Source organism: Anopheles funestus, chromosome 3RL (assembly GCF_943734845.2).
Source record: "Anopheles funestus chromosome 3RL, idAnoFuneDA-416_04, whole genome shotgun sequence".
In the NCBI taxonomy this organism is placed as follows: domain Eukaryota; kingdom Metazoa; phylum Arthropoda; class Insecta; order Diptera; family Culicidae; genus Anopheles; species Anopheles funestus.
The window spans coordinates 16,083,146-16,105,584 of NC_064599.1; the positions used below are offsets into that span (position 1 = coordinate 16,083,146).

Genomic DNA, 22,439 nt, shown 5'->3' on the forward strand with positions numbered 1-22,439 from the left:
AAAAATTAACAACTTTATTTGTCTGTGAGCTGCAAAATGAGTTCGGCATACGTGAAATTAGATGCTAAAGAACATAACTAATGATTGATTAGACGATGAACCAAGTTTATAACAAAATATTATAAATTTTGATTGCGTCTAGTTGCCGTTTTGATGGGCATTTTTATTGTACAATCTCGGCGTGTGCAAATAAGCAATTTAATCAGAATATGAAATAATATGTAGTACAAATAGTTAAAGATATATAACTAATATATGCCTATGACTACAAGTAACAGATTCAAATTTGTTAAAAAAAACACTTGTATATTTTTTATTCTTTTTATATTTAAAGCATTATTTGAGTAGAGTGAAACGTATTACAACAAATCGTATTAAAAAACATCAATTTAAAAATTTTGTTAAATTTCCCAAACAAAAAACCTAAGGCTACAAAGCCTTACGAGATTCGCATATTTATAGAAACATCTGAGACATCTATACAGACATACAGACATCCAAAGGGCACGGCCGTCCATGAAAAAAATGTAGCCATTGGTGCCATCTATCGACCACAGGTTAGAGATTGGCGATTTGTTGGATACCGACCGAGTTATAGGCAAAACTTGGTGCAAAAATGAAGAAAATTTTACATTTTCTCAAACAGGGTAAGGAACTTGGTTCCTCGAATAACTTCTGGCACAGACATCTGACGGCATGGCCGTCCAAGAAGAAAATGTAGCCATTGGTGCCATCTATCGACCACAGGTTAAAGATTGGCGATCCGTTGGATACCGACCGAGTTATAGGCAAAATTTGGTGCAAAAATGAAGAAAATTTTCATTTTTTTTTTGAATTTTTTGATTTTTTTATTATTTTCACTCTTTTTTTTATTTCAAGCATTATTAGAGTGAAAAGAAATTCATTACAACCCATCGGCATTTAAATAAAACAATTTTATTTTTTTTGCAAAATTTCCCAAAAAAATCGTAAGGGGTAAGCCTTATGAAATTTTCGAGTGGAAATTTTTTTTAAATTTTTTTTCTGATTTTTTATTCTTTTTTTAATTTAAAGCACTATTTAAGTGAAATGAAACTTATTGCAACAAATTCCCATCAAAATATATCACATTTAAAATTTTTGCTACATTGTTCAAAAATGAGGAAAATTTTACATTTTCTCAAACAGGGTAAGGAACTTGGTTCCTCGAATAACTTCTGGCACAGACATCTAAGGACATGGCTGTCCAAGAAGAAAATGTAGCCATTGGTGCCATCTATCGACCACAGGTTAAAGTTTGGCGATCCGTTGGATACCGACCGAGTTATAGGCAAAACTTGGTGCAAAAATGAGGAAAATTTTACATTTTCTCAAACAGGGTATGGAACTTGGTTCCTCGAATAACTTCTGGCACAGACATCTGAGGGCATGGCCGTCCAAGAAGAAAATGTAGCCATTGGTGCCATCTATCGACCACAGGTTAAAGATTGGCGATCCGTTGGATACCGACCGAGTTATAGGCAAAATTTGGTGCAAAAATGAAGAAAATTTTACATTTTTTTTTTGAATTTTTTGATTTTTTTATTATTTTCACTCTTTTTTTATTTCAAGCATTATTTGAGTGAAAAGAAACTCATTGCAACCCATTGGCATTAAAATAAAACAATTTTATTTTTTTTGCAAAATTTCCCAAAAAAATCGTAAGGGGTAAGCCTTATGAAATTTTCGAGTGGAAAATTTTTTTGAAATTTTTTTCTGATTTTTTATTCTTTTTTTAATTTAAAGCACTATTTAAGTGAAAAGAAACTTATTGCAACAAATTCCCATCAAAATATATCACATTTAAAATTTTTGCTACATTGCTCAAAAACGAGGAAAATTTTACATTTTCTCAAACAGGGTAAGGAACTTGGTTCCTCGAATAACTTCTGGTACAGATATCTAAGGGTATGGCTGTCCAAGAAGAAAATGTAGCCATTGGTGCCATCTATCGACCACAGGTTAAAGTTTGGCGATCCGTTGGATACCGACCGAGTTATAGGCAAAACTTGGTGCAAAAATGAAGAAAATTTTACATTTTCTCAAACAGGGTATGGAACTTGGTTCCTCGAATAACTTCTGGCACAGACATCTGAGGGCATGGCTGTCCAAGAAGAAAATGTAGTCATTGGTGCCATCTATCGACCACAGGTTAAAGATTGGCGATCCGTTGGATACCGACCGAGTTATAGGCAAAATTTGGTGCAAAAATGAAGAAAATTTTACATTTTTTTTGAATTTTTTGATTTTTTTATTATTTTTCACTCTTTTTTCTATTTCAAGCATTATTAGAGTGAAAAGAAACTCATTGCAACCCATTGGCATTAAAATAAAACAATTTTATTTTTTTTGCAAAATTTCCCAAAAAAATCGTAAGGGGTAAGCCTTATGAAATTTTCGAGTGGAAAATTTTTTTGAAATTTTTTTCTGATTTTTTATTCTTTTTTTAATTTAAAGCACTATTTAAGTGAAAGGAAACTTATTGCAACAAATTCCCATCAAAATATATCACATTTAAAATTTTTGCTACATTGCTCAAAAATGAGGAAAATTTTACATTTTCTCAAACAGGGTAAGGAGCTTGGTTCCTCGAATAACTTCTGGCACAGACATCTAAGGACATGGCTGTCCAAGAAGAAAATGTAGCCATTGGTGCCATCTATCGACCACAGGTTAAAGTTTGGCGATCCGTTGGATACCGACCGAGTTATAAGCAAAACTTGGTGCAAAAATGAATAAAATTTTACATTTTCTCAAACAGGGTATGGAACTTGGTTCCTCGAATAACTTCTGGCAGAGACATCTGAGGGCATGGCCGTCCAAGAAGAAAATGTAGCCATTGGTGCCATCTATCGACCACAGGTTAAAGATTGGCGATCCGTTGGATACCGACCGAGTTATAGGCAAAATTTGGTGCAAAAATGAAGAAAATTTTCATTTTTTTTTTGAATTTTTTGATTTTTTTATTATTTTCACTCTTTTTTTTATTTCAAGCATTATTAGAGTGAAAAGAAATTCATTACAACCCATCGGCATTTAAATAAAACAATTTTATTTTTTTTGCAAAATTTCCCAAAAAAATCGTAAGGGGTAAGCCTTATGAAATTTTCGAGTGGAAATTTTTTTTAAATTTTTTTTCTGATTTTTTATTCTTTTTTTAATTTAAAGCACTATTTAAGTGAAATGAAACTTATTGCAACAAATTCCCATCAAAATATATCACATTTAAAATTTTTGCTACATTGTTCAAAAATGAGGAAAATTTTACATTTTCTCAAACAGGGTAAGGAACTTGGTTCCTCGAATAACTTCTGGCACAGACATCTAAGGACATGGCTGTCCAAGAAGAAAATGTAGCCATTGGTGCCATCTATCGACCACAGGTTAAAGTTTGGCGATCCGTTGGATACCGACCGAGTTATAGGCAAAACTTGGTGCAAAAATGAGGAAAATTTTACATTTTCTCAAACAGGGTATGGAACTTGGTTCCTCGAATAACTTCTGGCACAGACATCTGAGGGCATGGCCGTCCAAGAAGAAAATGTAGCCATTGGTGCCATCTATCGACCACAGGTTAAAGATTGGCGATCCGTTGGATACCGACCGAGTTATAGGCAAAATTTGGTGCAAAAATGAAGAAAATTTTACATTTTTTTTTTGAATTTTTTGATTTTTTTATTATTTTCACTCTTTTTTTATTTCAAGCATTATTTGAGTGAAAAGAAACTCATTGCAACCCATTGGCATTAAAATAAAACAATTTTATTTTTTTTGCAAAATTTCCCAAAAAAATCGTAAGGGCCTTATGAAATTTTCGAGTGGAAAATTTTTTTGAAATTTTTTTCTGATTTTTTATTCTTTTTTTAATTTAAAGCACTATTTAAGTGAAAAGAAACTTATTGCAACAAATTCCCATCAAAATATATCACATTTAAAATTTTTGCTACATTGCTCAAAAACGAGGAAAATTTTACATTTTCTCAAACAGGGTAAGGAACTTGGTTCCTCGAATAACTTCTGGTACAGACATCTAAGGGTATGGCCGTCCATGAAAAAAATGTAGCCATTGGTGCCATCTATCGACCACAGGTTAGAGATTGGCGATTTGTTGGATACCGACCGAGTTATAGGCAAAACTTGGTGCAAAAATGAAGAAAATTTTACATTTTCTCAAACAGGGTAAGGAACTTGGTTCCTCGAATAACTTCTGGCACAGACATCTGACGGCATGGCCGTCCAAGAAGAAAATGTAGCCATTGGTGCCATCTATCGACCACAGGTTAAAGATTGGCGATCCGTTGGATACCGACCGAGTTATAGGCAAAATTTGGTGCAAAAATGAAGAAAATTTTCATTTTTTTTTTTGAATTTTTTGATTTTTTTATTATTTTCACTCTTTTTTTTATTTCAAGCATTATTAGAGTGAAAAGAAATTCATTACAACCCATCGGCATTTAAATAAAACAATTTTATTTTTTTTGCAAAATTTCCCAAAAAAATCGTAAGGGGTAAGCCTTATGAAATTTTCGAGTGGAAATTTTTTTTAAATTTTTTTTCTGATTTTTTATTCTTTTTTTAATTTAAAGCACTATTTAAGTGAAATGAAACTTATTGCAACAAATTCCCATCAAAATATATCACATTTAAAATTTTTGCTACATTGTTCAAAAATGAGGAAAATTTTACATTTTCTCAAACAGGGTAAGGAACTTGGTTCCTCGAATAACTTCTGGCACAGACATCTAAGGACATGGCTGTCCAAGAAGAAAATGTAGCCATTGGTGCCATCTATCGACCACAGGTTAAAGTTTGGCGATCCGTTGGATACCGACCGAGTTATAGGCAAAACTTGGTGCAAAAATGAGGAAAATTTTACATTTTCTCAAACAGGGTATGGAACTTGGTTCCTCGAATAACTTCTGGCACAGACATCTGAGGGCATGGCTGTCCAAGAAGAAAATGTAGCCATTGGTGCCATCTATCGACCACAGGTTAAAGATTGGCGATCCGTTGGATACCGACCGAGTTATAGGCAAAATTTGGTGCAAAAATGAAGAAAATTTTACATTTTTTTTTTGAATTTTTTGATTTTTTTATTATTTTCACTCTTTTTTTATTTCAAGCATTATTTGAGCGAAAAGAAACTCATTGCAACCCATTGGCATTAAAATAAAACAATTTTATTTTTTTTGCAAAATTTCCCAAAAAAATCGTAAGGGGTAAGCCTTATGAAATTTTCGAGTGGAAAATTTTTTTGAAATTTTTTTCTGATTTTTTATTCTTTTTTTAATTTAAAGCACTATTTAAGTGAAAAGAAACTTATTGCAACAAATTCCCATCAAAATATATCACATTTAAAATTTTTGCTACATTGCTCAAAAACGAGGAAAATTTTACATTTTCTCAAACAGGGTAAGGAACTTGGTTCCTCGAATAACTTCTGGTACAGACATCTAAGGGTATGGCTGTCCAAGAAGAAAATGTAGCCATTGGTGCCATCTATCGACCACAGGTTAAAGTTTGGCGATCCGTTGGATACCGACCGAGTTATAGGCAAAACTTTGTGCAAAAATGAAGAAAATTTTACATTTTCTCAAACAGGGTATGGAACTTGGTTCCTCGAATAACTTCTGGCACAGACATCTGAGGGCATGGCTGTCCAAGAAGAAAATGTAGTCATTGGTGCCATCTATCGACCACAGGTTAAAGATTGGCGATCCGTTGGATACCGACCGAGTTATAGGCAAAATTTGGTGCAAAAATGAAGAAAATTTTACATTTTTTTTGAATTTTTTGATTTTTTTATTATTTTTCACTCTTTTTTCTATTTCAAGCATTATTAGAGTGAAAAGAAACTCATTGCAACCCATTGGCATTAAAATAAAACAATTTTATTTTTTTTGCAAAATTTCCCAAAAAAATCGTAAGGGGTAAGCCTTATGAAATTTTCGAGTGGAAAATTTTTTTGAAATTTTTTTCTGATTTTTTATTCTTTTTTTAATTTAAAGCACTATTTAAGTGAAAGGAAACTTATTGCAACAAATTCCCATCAAAATATATCACATTTAAAATTTTTGCTACATTGCTCAAAAATGAGGAAAATTTTACATTTTTTCAAACAGGGTAAGGAGCTTGGTTCCTCGAATAACTTCTGGCACAGACATCTAAGGACATGGCTGTCCAAGAAGAAAATGTAGCCATTGGTGCCATCTATCGACCACAGGTTAAAGTTTGGCGATCCGTTGGATACCGACCGAGTTATAAGCAAAACTTGGTGCAAAAATGAATAAAATTTTACATTTTCTCAAACAGGGTATGGAACTTGGTTCCTCGAATAACTTCTGGCAGAGACATCTGAGGGCATGGCCGTCCAAGAAGAAAATGTAGCCATTGGTGCCATCTATCGACCACAGGTTAAAGATTGGCGATCCGTTGGATACCGACCGAGTTATAGGCAAAATTTGGTGCAAAAATGAAGAAAATTTTCATTTTTTTTTTGAATTTTTTGATTTTTTTATTATTTTCACTCTTTTTTTTATTTCAAGCATTATTAGAGTGAAAAGAAATTCATTACAACCCATCGGCATTTAAATAAAACAATTTTATTTTTTTTGCAAAATTTCCCAAAAAAATCGTAAGGGGTAAGCCTTATGAAATTTTCGAGTGGAAATTTTTTTTAAATTTTTTTTCTGATTTTTTATTCTTTTTTTAATTTAAAGCACTATTTAAGTGAAATGAAACTTATTGCAACAAATTCCCATCAAAATATATCACATTTAAAATTTTTGCTACATTGTTCAAAAATGAGGAAAATTTTACATTTTCTCAAACAGGGTAAGGAACTTGGTTCCTCGAATAACTTCTGGCACAGACATCTAAGGACATGACTGTCCAAGAAGAAAATGTAGCCATTGGTGCCATCTATCGACCACAGGTTAAAGTTTGGCGATCCGTTGGATACCGACCGAGTTATAGGCAAAACTTGGTGCAAAAATGAGGAAAATTTTACATTTTCTCAAACAGGGTATGGAACTTGGTTCCTCGAATAACTTCTGGCACAGACATCTGAGGGCATGGCCGTCCAAGAAGAAAATGTAGCCATTGGTGCCATCTATCGACCACAGGTTAAAGATTGGCGATCCGTTGGATACCGACCGAGTTATAGGCAAAATTTGGTGCAAAAATGAAGAAAATTTTACATTTTTTTTTTGAATTTTTTGATTTTTTTATTATTTTCACTCTTTTTTTATTTCAAGCATTATTTGAGTGAAAAGAAACTCATTGCAACCCATTGGCATTAAAATAAAACAATTTTATTTTTTTTGCAAAATTTCCCAAAAAAATCGTAAGGGGTAAGCCTTATGAAATTTTCGAGTGGAAAATTTTTTTGAAATTTTTTTCTGATTTTTTATTCTTTTTTTAATTTAAAGCACTATTTAAGTGAAAAGAAACTTATTGCAACAAATTCCCATCAAAATATATCACATTTAAAATTTTTGCTACATTGCTCAAAAACGAGGAAAATTTTACATTTTCTCAAACAGGGTAAGGAACTTGGTTCCTCGAATAACTTCTGGTACAGACATCTAAGGGTATGGCTGTCCAAGAAGAAAATGTAGCCATTGGTGCCATCTATCGACCACAGGTTAAAGTTTGGCGATCCGTTGGATACCGACCGAGTTATAGGCAAAACTTGGTGCAAAAATGAAGAAAATTTTACATTTTCTCAAACAGGGTATGGAACTTGGTTCCTCGAATAACTTCTGGCACAGACATCTGAGGGCATGGCTGTCCAAGAAGAAAATGTAGTCATTGGTGCCATCTATCGACCACAGGTTAAAGATTGGCGATCCGTTGGATACCGACCGAGTTATAGGCAAAATTTGGTGCAAAAATGAAGAAAATTTTAAATTTTTTTTGAATTTTTTGATTTTTTTATTATTTTTCACTCTTTTTTCTATTTCAAGCATTATTAGAGTGAAAAGAAACTCATTGCAACCCATTGGCATTAAAATAAAACAATTTAATTTTTTTTGCAAAATTTCCCAAAAAAATCGTAAGGGGTAAGCCTTATGAAATTTTCGAGTGGAAAATTTTTTTGAAATTTTTTTCTGATTTTTTATTCTTTTTTTAATTTAAAGCACTATTTAAGTGAAAGGAAACTTATTGCAACAAATTCCCATCAAAATATATCACATTTAAAATTTTTGCTACATTGCTCAAAAATGAGGAAAATTTTACATTTTCTCAAACAGGGTAAGGAGCTTGGTTCCTCGAATAACTTCTGGCACAGACATCTAAGGACATGGCTGTCCAAGAAGAAAATGTAGCCATTGGTGCCATCTATCGACCACAGGTTAAAGTTTGGCGATCCGTTGGATACCGACCGAGTTATAGGCAAAACTTGGTGCAAAAATGAATAAAATTTTACATTTTCTCAAACAGGGTATGGAACTTGGTTCCTCGAATAACTTCTGGCAGAGACATCTGAGGGCATGGCCGTCCAAGAAGAAAATGTAGCCATTGGTGCCATCTATCGACCACAGGTTAAAGATTGGCGATCCGTTGGATACCGACCGAGTTATAGGCAAAATTTGGTGCAAAAATGAAGAAAATTTTTATTTTTTTTTTGAATTTTTTTTTTTTTTTTTTTTATTTTTCACTCTGTTTTTTATTTCAAGCATTATTAGAGTGAAAAGAAACTCATTGCAACCCATTGGCATTAAAATAAAACAATTTAATTTTTTTTGCAAAATTTCCCAAAAAAATCGTAAGGGGTAAGCCTTATGAAATTTTCGAGTGGAAAATTTTTTTGAAATTTTTTTCTGATTTTTTATTCTTTTTTTAATTTAAAGCACTATTTAAGTGAAAAGAAACTTATTGCAACAAATTCCCATCAAAATATATCACATTTAAAATTTTTGCTACATTGCTCAAAAATGAGCAAAATTTTACATTTTCTCAAACAGGGTAAGGAACTTGGTTCCTCGAATAACTTCTGGCACAGACATCTGAGGGCATGGCCGTCCAAGAAGAAAATGTAGCCATTGGTGCCATCTATCGACCACAGGTTAAAGTTTGGCGATCCGTTGGATACCGACCGAGTTATAGGCAAAACTTGGTGCAAAAATGAAGAAAATTTTACATTTTCTCAAACAGGGTATGGAACTTGGTTCCTCGAATAACTTCTGGCACAGACATCTGAGGACATGGCCGTCCAAGAAGAAAATGTAGCCATTGGTGCCATCTATCGACCACAGGTTAAAGATTGGCGATCCGTTGGATACCGACCGAGTTATAGGCAAAATTTGGTGCAAAAATGAAGAAAATTTTACATTTTTTTTGAATTTTTTGATTTTTTTATTATTTTTCACCCTTTTTTCTATTTCAAGCATTATTAGAGTGAAAAGAAACTCATTGTAACCCATTGGCATTAAAATAAAACAATTTATTTTTTTTTGCAAAATTTCCCAAAAAAATCGTAAGGGGTAAGCCTTATGAAATTTTCGAGTGGAAAATTTTTTTGAAATTTTTTTCTGATTTTTTATTCTTTTTTTAATTTAAAGCACTATTTAAGTGAAAGGAAACTTATTGCAACAAATTCCCATCAAAATATATCACATTTAAAATTTTTGCTACATTGCTCAAAAATGAGGAAAATTTTACATTTTCTCAAACAGGGTAAGGAACTTGGTTCCTCGAATAACTTCTGGCACAGACATCTAAGGACATGGCTGTCCAAGAAGAAAATGTAGCCATTGGTGCCATCTATCGACCACAGGTTAAAGTTTGGCGATCCGTTGGATACCGACAGAGTTATAAGCAAAACTTGGTGCAAAAATGAAGAAAATTTTACATTTTCTCAAACAGGGTATGGAACTTGGTTCCTCGAATAACTTCTTGCACAGACATCTGAGGGCATGGCCGTCCAAGAAGAAAATGTAGCCATTGATGCCATCTATCGACCACAGGTTAAAGTTTGGCGATCCGTTAGATACCGACCGAGTTATAGGCAAAACTTGGTGCAAAAATGAAGAAAATTTTACATTTTCTCAAACAGGGTATGGAACTTGGTTCCTCGAATAACTTCTGGCACAGACATCTGAGGGCATGGCCGTCCAAGAAGAAAATGTAGCCATTGGTGCCATCTATCGACCACAGGTTAAAGTTTGGCGATCCGTTGGATACCGACCGAGTTATAGGCAAAACTTGGTGCAAAAATGAAAAAAATTTTACATTTTCTCAAACAGGGTATGGAACTTGGTCCCTCGAATAACTTCTGGCAGAGACATCTGAGGGCATGGCCGTCCAAGAAGAAAATGTAGCCATTGGTGCCATCTATCGACCACAGGTTAAAGATTGGCGATCCGTTGGATACCGACCGAGTTATAGGCAAAATTTGATGCAAAAATGAAGAAAATTTTTATTTTTTTTTGAATTTTTTGATTTTTTTTTATTTTTCACTCTGTTTTTTATTTCAAGCATTATTTGAGTGAAAAGAAACTCATTGCAACCCATTGGCATTAAAATAAAACAATTTAATTTTTTTTGCAAAATTTCCCAAAAAAATCGTAAGGGGTAAGTCTTATGAAATTTTCGAGTGGAAAATTTTTTTGAAATTTTTTTCTGATTTTTTATTCTTTTTTTAATTTAAAGCACTATTTAAGTGAAAAGAAACTTATTGCAACAAATTCCCATCAAAATATATCACATTTAAAATTTTTGCTACATTGCTCAAAAATGAGCAAAATTTTACATTTTCTCAAACAGGGTAAGGAACTTGGTTCCTCGAATAACTTCTGGCACAGACATCTGAGGGCATGGCCGTCCAAGAAGAAAATGTAGCCATTGGTGCCATCTATCGACCACAGGTTAAAGATTGGCGATCCGTTGGATACCGACCGAGTTATAGGCAAAACTTGGTGCAAAAATGAAGAAAATTTTACATTTTCTCAAACAGGGTAAGGAACTTGGTTCCTTGAATAACTTCTGGCACAGACATCTGACGGCATGGCTGTCCAAGAAGAAAATGTAGCCATTGGTGCCATCTATCGACCAGAGGTTAAAGATTGGCGATTTGTTGGATACCGACCGAGTTATAGGCAAAATTTGATGCAAAAATGGGGAAAATTTTCATTTTTTTTTTTGAATTTTTTGATTTTTTTATTATTTTTCACTCTTTTTTTTATTTCAAGCATTATTAGAGTAAAAAGAAACTCATTGCAACCCATTGGCATTAAAATAAAACACTTTTATTTTTTTTGCAAAATTTCCCAAAAAAATCGTAAGGGGTAAGCCTTATGAAATTTTCGAGTGGAAAATTTTTTTGAAATTTTTTTCTGATTTTTTATTCTTTTTTTAATTTAAAGCACTATTTAAGTGAAAAGAAACTTATTGCAACAAATTCCCATCAAAATATATCACATTTAAAATTTTTGCTACATTGCTCAAAAATGAGCAAAATTTTACATTTTCTCAAACAGGGTAAGGAACTTGGTTCCTCGAATAACTTCTGGCACAGACATCTGAGGGCATGGCCGTCCAAGAAGAAAATGTAGCCATTGGTGCCATCTATCGACCACAGGTTAAAGTTTGGCGATCCGTTAGATACCGACCGAGTTATAGGCAAAACTTGGTGCAAAAATGAAGAAAATTTTACATTTTCTCAAACAGGGTATGGAACTTGGTTCCTCGAATAACTTCTGGCACAGACATCTGAGGGCATGGCCGTCCAAGAAGAAAATGTAGCCATTGGTGCCATCTATCGACCACAGGTTAAAGTTTGGCGATCCGTTGGATACCGACCGAGTTATAGGCAAAACTTGGTGCAAAAATGAAAAAAATTTTACATTTTCTCAAACAGGGTATGGAACTTGGTCCCTCGAATAACTTCTGGCAGAGACATCTGAGGACATGGCCGTCCAAGAAGAAAATGTAGCCATTGGTGCCATCTATCGACCACAGGTTAAAGATTGGCGATCCGTTGGATACCGACCGAGTTATAGGCAAAATTTGGTGCAAAAATGAAGAAAATTTTACATTTTTTTTTGAATTTTTTGATTTTTTTATTATTTTCACTCTTTTTTTATTTCAAGCATTATTTGAGTGAAAAGAAACTCATTGCAACCCATTGGCATTAAAATAAAACAATTTTATTTTTTTTGCAAAATTTCCCAAAAAAATCGTAAGGGGTAAGCCTTATGAAATTTTCGAGTGGAAAATTTTTTTGAAATTTTTTTCTGATTTTTTATTCTTTTTTTAATTTAAAACACTATTTAAGTGAAAAGAAACTTATTGCAACAAATTCCCATCAAAATATATCACATTTAAAATTTTTGCTACATTGCTCAAAAATGAGCAAACTTTTACATTTTCTCAAACAGGGTAAGGAACTTGGTTCCTCGAATAACTTCTGGCACAGACATCTGAGGGCATGGCCGTCCAAGAAGAAAATGTAGCCATTGGTGCCATCTATCGACCACAGGTTAAAGATTGGCGATCCGTTGGATACCGACCGAGTTATAGGCAAAACTTGGTGCAAAAATGAAGAAAATTTTACATTTTCTCAAACAGGGTAAGGAACTTGGTTCCTTGAATAACTTCTGGCACAGACATCTGACGGCATGGCTGTCCAAGAAGAAAATGTAGCCATTGGTGCCATCTATCGACCAGAGGTTAAAGATTGGCGATTTGTTGGATACCGACCGAGTTATAGGCAAAATTTGATGCAAAAATGGGGAAAATTTTCATTTTTTTTTTTGAATTTTTTGATTTTTTTATTATTTTTCACTCTTTTTTTTATTTCAAGCATTATTAGAGTGAAAAGAAACTCATTGCAACCCATTGGCATTAAAATAAAACACTTTTATTTTTTTTGCAAAATTTTCCAAAAAAATCGTAAGGGGTAAGCCTTATGAAATTTTCGAGTTGAAATTTTTTTTTTAATTTTTTTCTGATTTTTTATTCTTTTTTTAATTTAAAGCACTATTTAAGTGAAATAAAACTTATTGCAATAAATTCCCATCAAAATATATCACATTTAAAATTTTTGCTACATTGCTCAAAAATGAGGAAAATTTTACATTTTCTCAAACAGGGTAAGGAACTTGGTTCCTCGAATAACTTCTGGCACAGACATCTGAGGGCATGGCCGTCCAAGAAGAAAATGTAGCCATTGGTGCCATCTATCGACCACAGGTTAAAGTTTGGCGATCCGTTAGATACCGACCGAGTTATAGGCAAAACTTGGAGCAAAAATGAAGAAAATTTTACATTTTCTCAAACAGGGTATGGAACTTGGGTTCCTCGAATAACTTCTGGCACAGACATCTGACGGCATGGCTGTCCAAGAAGAAAATGTAGCCATTGGTGCCATCTATCGACCACAGGTTAAAGATTGGCGATCCGTTGGATACCGACCGAGTTATAGGCAAAACTTGGTGCAAAAATGAAGAAAATTTTACATTTTCTCTAACAGGGTATGAAACTTGGTTCCTCGAATAACTTCTGGCACAGACATCTGAGGGCATGGCTGTCCAAGAAGAAAATGTAGCCATTGGTGCCATCTATCGACCAGAGGTTAAAGATTGGCGATTTGTTGGATACCGACCGAGTTATAGGCAAAATTTGATGCAAAAATGAAGAAAATTTTACATTTTTTTTGAATTTTTTGATTTTTTTATTATTTTTCACTCTTTTTTTTATTTCAAGCATTATTAGAGTGAAAAGAAACTCATTGCAACCCATTGGCATTAAAATAAAACAATTTTATTTGTTTTGCAAAATTTCCCAAAAAAATCGTAAGGGGTAAGTCTTATGAAATTTTCGAGTGGAAAATTTTTTTGAAATTTTTTTCTGATTTTTTATTCTTTTTTTAATTTAAAGCACTATTTAAGTGAAAAGAAACTTATTGCAACAAATTCCCATCAAAATATATCACATTTAAAATTTTTGCTACATTGCTCAAAAATGAGCAAAATTTTACATTTTCTCAAACAGGGTAAGGAACTTGGTTCCTCGAATAACTTCTGGCACAGACATCTGAGGGCATGGCCGTCCAAGAAGAAAATGTAGCCATTGGTGCCATCTATCGACCACAGGTTAAAGATTGGCGATCCGTTGGATACCGACCGAGTTATAGGCAAAACTTGGTGCAAAAATGAAGAAAATTTTACATTTTCTTAAACAGGGTAAGGAACTTGGTTCCTCTCATAACTTCTGGCACAGACATCTGAGGGCATGGCCGTCCACGAAGAAAATATAGCCATTAGTGCCATCTATCGACCATAGGTTAAAGATTGGTGATCCGTTGGATACCGACCGAGTTATAGGCAAAACTTGGTGCGAAAATGGGCCTTAGTGGATTGACAAATTGATAGATTTTTTCAATTTTTTCATTATTTTTTACCTTTTTCTAATTTAAAGCATTGTTTGAGTGAAAAGGAACTAATTGCAACAATTTCGCATTAAAAAAAACAAATTTTTAAATTTTGCTAAATTTCTCAAAAAAATGGCAAGGGGTACCCCTTATGAAATTTTCGAGTGGAAAATTTTTTTGAAATTTTTTTCTGATTTTTTATTCTTTTTTTAATTTAAAGCACTATTTAAGTGAAAAGAAACTTATTGCAACAAATTCCCATCAAAATATCTCACATTTAAAATTTTTGCTACATTGCTCAAAAACGAGGAAAATTTTACATTTTCTCAAACAGGGTAAGGAACTTGGTTCCTCGAATAACTTCTGGCACAGACATCTAAGGGCATGGCCGTCCAAGAAGAAAATGTAGCCATTGGTGCCATCTATCGACCACAGGTTAAAGATTGGCGATCCGTTGGATACCGACCGAGTTATAGGCAAAATTTGGTGCAAAAATGAAGAAAATTTTTATTTTTTTTTGAATTTTTTGATTTTTTTTTATTTTTCACTCTGTTTTTTATTTCAAGCATTATTTGAGTGAAAAGAAACTCATTGCAACCCATTGGCATTAAAATAAAACAATTTAATTTTTTTTGCAAAATTTCCCAAAAAAATCGTAAGGGGTAAGCCTTATGAAATTTTCGAGTTGAAATTTTTTTTTTAATTTTTTTCTGATTTTTTATTCTTTTTTTAATTTAAAGCACTATTTAAGTAAAAAGAAACTTATTGCAATAAATTCCCATCAAAAAATATCACATTTAAATGTTTTGCTACATTGCTCAAAAATGAGGAAAATTTTACATTTTCTCAAACAGGGTAAGGAACTTGGTTCCTCGAATAACTTCTGGCACAGACATCTGAGGGCATGGCCGTCCAGGAAGAAAATGTAGCCATTGGTGCCATCTATCGACCACAGGTTAAAGTTTGGCGATCCGTTAGATACCGACCGAGTTATAGGCAAAACTTGGTGCAAAAATGAAGAAAATTTTACATTTTCTCAAACAGGGTAAGGAACTTGGTTCCTCGAATAACTTCTGTCACAGACATCTGAGGGCATGGCCGTCCAAGAAGAAAATGTAGCCATTGGTGCCATCTATCGACCACAGGTTAAAGATTGGCGATCCGTTGGATACCGACCGAGTTATAGGCAAAATTTGATGCAAAAATGAAGAAAATTTTTATTTTTTTTTGAATTTTTTGATTTTTTTTTATTTTTCACTCTGTTTTTTATTTCAAGCATTATTTGAGTGAAAAGAAACTCATTGCAACCCATTGGCATTAAAATAAAACAATTTAATTTTTTTTGCAAAATTTCCCAAAAAAATCGTAAGGGGTAAGTCTTATGAAATTTTCGAGTGGAAAATTTTTTTGAAATTTTTTTCTGATTTTTTATTCTTTTTTTAATTTAAAGCACTATTTAAGTGAAAAGAAACTTATTGCAACAAATTCCCATCAAAATATCTCACATTTAAAATTTTTGCTACATTGCTCAAAAACGAGGAAAATTTTACATTTTCTCAAACAGGGTAAGGAACTTGGTTCCTCGAATAACTTCTGTCACAGACATCTGAGGGCATGGCCGTCCAAGAAGAAAATGTAGCCATTGGTGCCATCTATCGACCACAGGTTAAAGATTGGCGATCCGTTGGATACCGACCGAGTTATAGGCAAAATTTGGTGCAAAAATGGGGAAAACTTTCATTTTTTTTTGAATTTTTTTGATTTTTTTATTTCAAGCATTATCAGAGTGAAAAGAAACTCATTGCAACCCATTGGCATTAAAATAAAACAATTTAATTTTTTTTGCAAAATTTCCCAAAAAAATCGTGAGGGGTAAGCCTTATGAAATTTTCGAGTGGAAAATTTTTTTGAAATTTTTTTTTGATTTTTTATTCTTTTTTTAATTTAAAGCACTATTTAAGTGAAAAGAAACTTATTGCAACAAATTCCCATCAAAATATCTCACATTTAAAATTTTTGCTACATTGCTCAAAAACGAGGAAAATTTTACATTTTCTCAAACAGGGTAAGGAACTTGGTTCCTCGAATAACTTCTGTCACAGACATCTGAGGGCATGGCCGTCCAAGAAGAAAATGTAGCCATTGGTGCCATCTATCGACCACAGGTTAAAGATTGGCGATCCGTTGGATACCGACCGAGTTATAGGCAAAACTTGGTGCAAAAATGAAGAAAATTTTACATTTTCTCAAACAGGGTATGGAACTTGGTTCCTCGAATAACTTCTGGCACAGACATCTGAGGGCATGGCCGTCCAAGAAGAAAATGTAGCCATTGGTGCCATCTATCGACCACAGGTTAAAGATTGGCGATCCGTTGGATACCGACCGAGTTATAGGCAAAACTTGGTGCAAAAATGAAGAAAATTTTACATTTTCTCAAACAGGGTATGGAACTTGGTTCCTCGAATAACTTCTGGCACAGACATCTGAGGGCATGGCCGTCCAAGAAGAAAATGTAGCCATTGGTGCCATCTATCGACCACAGGTTAAAGATTGGCGATCCGTTGGATACCGACCGAGTTATAGGCAAAACTTGGTGCAAAAATGAAGAAAATTTTACATTTTCTCAAACAGGGTATGGAACTTGGTTCCTCGAATAACTTCTGGCACAGACATCTGAGGGCATGGCCGTCCAAGAAGAAAATGTAGCCATTGGTGCCATCTATCGACCACAGGTTAAAGATTGGCGATCCGTTGGATACCGACCGAGTTATAGGCAAAATTTAATGCAAAAATGAGGAAAACTTTCAATTTTTTTTTAATTTTTTTGATTTTTTTATTATTTTTCACTCTTTTTTTTATTTCAAGCATTATTAGAGTGAAAAGAAACTCATTGCAACCCATTGGCATTAAAATAAAACAATTTAATTTTTTTTGCAAAATTTCCCAAAAAAATCGTAAGGGGTAAGTCTTATGAAATTTTCGAGTGGAAAATTTTTTTGAAATTTTTTTCTGATTTTTTATTCTTTTTTTAATTTAAAGCACTATTTAAGTGAAAAGAAACTTATTGCAACAAATTCCCATCAAAATATCTCACATTTAAAATTTTTGCTACATTGCTCAAAAACGAGGAAAATTTTACATTTTCTCAAACAGGGTAAGGAACTTGGTTCCTCGAATAACTTCTGTCACAGACATCTGAGGGCATGGCCGTCCAAGAAGAAAATGTAGCCATTGGTGCCATCTATCGACCACAGGTTAAAGTTTGGCGATCCGTTGGATACCGACCGAGTTATAGGCAAAATTTGGTACGAAAATAAGGAAAATTTTACATTTTCTCAAACAGGGTAAGGAACTTGGTTCCTCGAATAACTTCTGGCAGAGACATCTGAGGGCATGGCCGTCCAAGAAGAAAATGTAGCCATTGGTGCCATCTATCGACCACAGGTTAAAGATTGGCGATCCGTTGGATACCGACCGATTTATAGGCAAAACTTGGTGCAAAAATGAAGAAAATTTTACATTTTCTCAAACAGGGTATGGAACTTGGTTCCTCGAATAACTTCTGGCACAGACATCTGAGGGCATGGCCGTCCAAGAAGAAAATGTAGCCATTGGTGCCATCTATCGACCACAGGTTAAAGATTGGCGATCCGTTGGATACCGACCGAGTTATAGGCAAAATTTGGTACGAAAATAAGGAAAATTTTACATTTTCTCAAACAGGGTAAGGAACTTGGTTCCTCGAATAACTTCTGGCAGAGACATCTGAGGGCATGGCCGTCCAAGAAGAAAATGTAGCCATTGGTGCCATCTATCGACCACAGGTTAAAGATTGGCGATCCGTTGGATACCGACCGAGTTATAGGCAAAACTTGGTGCAAAAATGAAGAAAATTTTACATTTTCTCAAACAGGGTATGGAACTTGGTTCCTCGAATAACTTCTGGCACAGACATCTGAGGGCATGGCCGTCCAAGAAGAAAATGTAGCCATTGGTGCCATCTATCGACCACAGGTTAAAGATTGGCGATCCGTTGGATACCGACCGAGTTATAGGCAAAACTTGGTGCAAAAATGAAGAAAATTTTACATTTTCTCAAACAGGGTATGGAACTTGGTTCCTCGAATAACTTCTGGCACAGACATCTGAGGGCATGGCCGTCCAAGAAGAAAATGTAGCCATTGGTGCCATCTATCGACCACAGGTTAAAGATTGGCGATCCGTTGGATACCGACCGAGTTATAGGCAAAATTTGGTGCAAAAATGAGGAAAACTTTCAATTTTTTTTTAATTTTTTTGATTTTTTTATTATTTTTCACTCTTTTTTTTATTTCAAGCATTATTAGAGTGAAAAGAAACTCATTGCAACCCATTGGCATTAAAATAAAACAATTTAATTTTTTTTGCAAAATTTCCCAAAAAAATCGTAAGGGGTAAGTCTTATGAAATTTTCGAGTGGAAAATTTTTTTGAAATTTTTTTCTGATTTTTTATTCTTTTTTTAATTTAAAGCACTATTTAAGTGAAAAGAAACTTATTGCAACAAATTCCCATCAAAATATCTCACATTTAAAATTTTTGCTACATTGCTCAAAAACGAGGAAAATTTTACATTTTCTCAAACAGGGTAAGGAACTTGGTTCCTCGAATAACTTCTGTCACAGACATCTGAGGGCATGGCCGTCCAAGAAGAAAATGTAGCCATTGGTGCCATCTATCGACCACAGGTTAAAGTTTGGCGATCCGTTGGATACCGACCGAGTTATAGGCAAAATTTGGTGCAAAAATGGGGAAAACTTTCATTTTTTTTTTAATTTTTTGATTTTTTTATTATTTTTCACTCTTTTTTCTATTTCAAGCATTATTAGAGTGAAAAGAAACTCATTGCAACCCATTGGCATTAAAATAAAACAATTTAATTTTTTTTGCAAAATTTCCCAAAAAAATCGTAAGGGGTAAGCCTTATGAAATTTTCGAGTGGAAAATTTTTTTGAATTTTTTTTCTGATTTTTTATTCTTTTTTTAATTTAAAGCACTATTTAAGTGAAAAGAAACTTATTGCAACAAATTCCTATCAAAATATATCACATTTAAAATTTTTGCTACATTGCTCAAAAATGAGGAAAATTTTACATTTTCTCAAACAGGGTAAGGAACTTGGTTCCTCGAATAACTTCTGGCACAGACGACTAAGGGCATGGCCGTCCAAGAAGAAAATGTAGCCATTGGTGCCATCTATCGACCACAAATTAAAGTTTGGCGATCCGTTAGATACCGACCGAGTTATAGGCAAAACTTGGTGCGAAAATGAGCCTTAGTAGATTGACAAATTTATAATTTTTTTCAATTTTAAAGATTTTTATCTTTTTTAAATTTAAAGCAGTATTTGAGTGAAAAGAAACTTATTTAAACAAATTCTCATTAAAATTCATCAACTAAATTTCGCAAAATAAAAGCTAAGGCGTTCGCAAACGCGACAATTGCTAAGCGTTTAGTGATGGGATTAAAAAGCCCTTCGTTTAAATAAGTTTGACACCCCTGCATTGAATCAGTCATGGGACGTCACCAACACATACGCAGAGCTATGCTATCGTTCCGTATCGTGTTCAGATGGAGAAAAAGCGAGAGAGCTTGAACAACCATCATTCGTCTCGTTTTTTTTCCTTATACGTCAAACATATGAAACGTCAAACGCCTTGTTGGTTGGGTGAGACGAGCGAACGTCTGATCACGCACAGTTTCTTTATCTCACGCGAACCGAGCGGACGTGCCGTGCCCCATTCTCATCAGTTACTTTTTATTCTGTTTCTATTAGTAAAGTTACGTTCACTGTCTATTGTTCCAGCAGAACAGTTCCAAAATGAAACTGCTCGTTGTACTGAGTGTGCTCATTGCCGGTGCGCTGGCTACCGGCGACGGCCCAAAGGTTACGGACAAGGTAAGCGGCGAAGGTCAACAACCGGCCGACAGCATCATCAGCTGCTTTGTATTCTGTAAAATGCGTTCGAAGCGAAGAACAATCCAATTATTCAAGCAGCATTTCGATTTCGGCAAGAATGCGCCTGTTGGAATGCTGGATAATGTTTATGTTATCATAAGCCACGCGTTATCAGTGACGTGGGTTATGACATGCATCCAACCAGCAAGCGTCTGCTGATGGTAAATTAACGCGCAAGAAGTGCTTACGTGTCCTTCTGTAAGAGGAAGAAGAAGCATACGAGCGCGTTCTTTTTGGATGTTTTGGATTTATTGTACATTCGGCGAATATTTTTAAATCCCATTGTTGCATGTTTCAAACGTTGTGTTCATTCGTCTATTGCAGGTCTACTTTGACATCACGATCGGTGGCAAACCGGAAGGACGCATCGTGATCGGTCTGTTTGGTGGTACTGTACCGAAGACGGCTCGCAACTTCAAGGAACTGGCAGAGAAGACCACACCCGGTGAAGGGTAAGTTTCAAAACGGAAGGAAAGGCCAGTAAGTGCGAAATGTGACGCACTCTGGCCAATATTTGCAAGCAAAACATTTGCATAATTCAATTAACACTACCGTATTATCCCAAGCACGCAATTGTGCGGATCGTAATGGCCCTCACTTTGCTGTTTTCAGTGTGAAATTTTATCACTGCTTTCTGAGCATAAATGTAGCCTTGAGAGAAAACGAGATGGTCATGTAAGGAAATGGAACTGAAACTGGATTTTGACTGTGCAGTGTTATCGCAGTTATGCTTTCTTCTTTTGTTTGGTTTTGTGTAGTTGTACGACCACAGTCTGCGTTTTTTTTAGCTCTTGCTTAATCGAATCTTGCCAACCGAGTAGATCAAGTTTTGCATACATTATTGCATCTTCCCAGCATCTTCGTCAAACGAATGGCGACTAATACACTCTCATCTGTTCCATCAACAGGTACAAGGGCAGCAAGTTCCACCGGGTGATTCGCGACTTCATGATCCAAGGTGGAGATTTCACCAAGGGTGACGGTACCGGTGGACGTTCGATCTACGGTGAACGTTTTGCCGACGAGAACTTCAAGCTGAAGCACTTCGGTGCCGGCTGGCTGTCGATGGCCAACGCGGGCAAGGATACGAACGGTTCGCAATTCTTCATCACCGTCAAGCAGACGAGCTGGCTGGACGGACGTCACGTCGTGTTCGGTAAGGTGCTCGAGGGTATGGATGTCGTACGCAAGATCGAAAACACTTCCACCGATGGGCGCGATCGTCCGACGAACGATGTTATGATCGCTGACTCTGGCTCCCTGCCGGTCAGTGAACCATTCTCGGTGGAGAAGAGTGATGCCACCGAGTAAGGTGTGCGCGCACAAATAGGGGTGTAAGACTTGGATTTTGCTCTTCGCCAAACCAAACGTGAATGGGAGATTACAAAAAGCAATGGACGGACACTTAGCGACAACACTATCCATCCAAACGGAAAATGCCTTTCCCTCCCGGGGAGGAATGATCGATCTTGAGGAAGAAAGCAGGAAAAAAAGAGAACGGCAACAAAAGTGATCCACAAAAATTACAAACCACATGTGTACATGTGATCGCATTTAAGAAGAGAAAAAGATCCATTCGATAAGTAAATCCTAATTCACAATAATAAAAAAAAAATAAAACAAGAGAAAGGAACATATTTTTATGATAAATTTTACACCAAAATCCAACCGATGTAGTTGTTTCATTTCTGTAGAGTTAGTTTTGAAGGAAAAGTTCTTGTATAGGGTGGGTAAAGAGGCGACAAGGTCGCGTCTAGTCAAGCTTTTAAGATAAGATCGTTTCGGTGGTGGGTGTAACAACATCTTTTTTTTTGTAGTCATCATGATAAGCCTGCTCACTTGTACACTGTCTCCTATAATTTCTGACTTCAACTTGATTCGTTCTGCATCGCCAAGAAAGCGGAGGGTGACAATTAAAAACAAATCGGAGCTTGTAATGCAATTATTAGATATCGATGGAAGTGCCACCTGTAGAAGGTTTTCATATTAAAAAACGAATTTCATACTCGTGCAGTATCACTGCCCAAAGCGGCCACTAATTGTA

At 34.9% G+C, this 22,439-nt stretch overlaps 1 protein-coding gene and 1 long non-coding RNA gene across 3 annotated transcripts; both read left to right on the forward strand.

Moving 5' to 3' along the window:
* The first annotated feature begins 292 nt into the window (after positions 1–292).
* Positions 293–14,646, forward strand: LOC125769005 (uncharacterized). 2 transcript variants are annotated; one of them, XR_007419001.1, is made up of 5 exons: positions 293–3,591; positions 4,108–9,088; positions 9,990–10,889; positions 11,983–12,502; positions 14,308–14,646. It is a non-coding gene; the product is annotated as an uncharacterized LOC125769005 (long non-coding RNA). The 2 variants fall into 2 exon arrangements; XR_007419002.1 differs by lacking the exons at positions 11,983–12,502; positions 14,308–14,646 and having other exon boundaries at positions 5,531–9,088; positions 9,990–11,073.
* A 5,467-nt stretch (positions 14,647–20,113) lies between these two features.
* On the forward strand, positions 20,114–22,063 carry LOC125768998 (peptidyl-prolyl cis-trans isomerase 5). The gene is made up of 3 exons (XM_049437362.1): positions 20,114–20,335; positions 20,720–20,847; positions 21,304–22,063. The coding sequence occupies exons 1-3, from the start codon at positions 20,258–20,260 to the stop codon at positions 21,704–21,706; spliced, it is 609 nt and encodes a 202-aa protein (XP_049293319.1). The 5' UTR covers positions 20,114–20,257; the 3' UTR covers positions 21,707–22,063.
* The last annotated feature ends 376 nt before the right edge of the window (positions 22,064–22,439 follow it).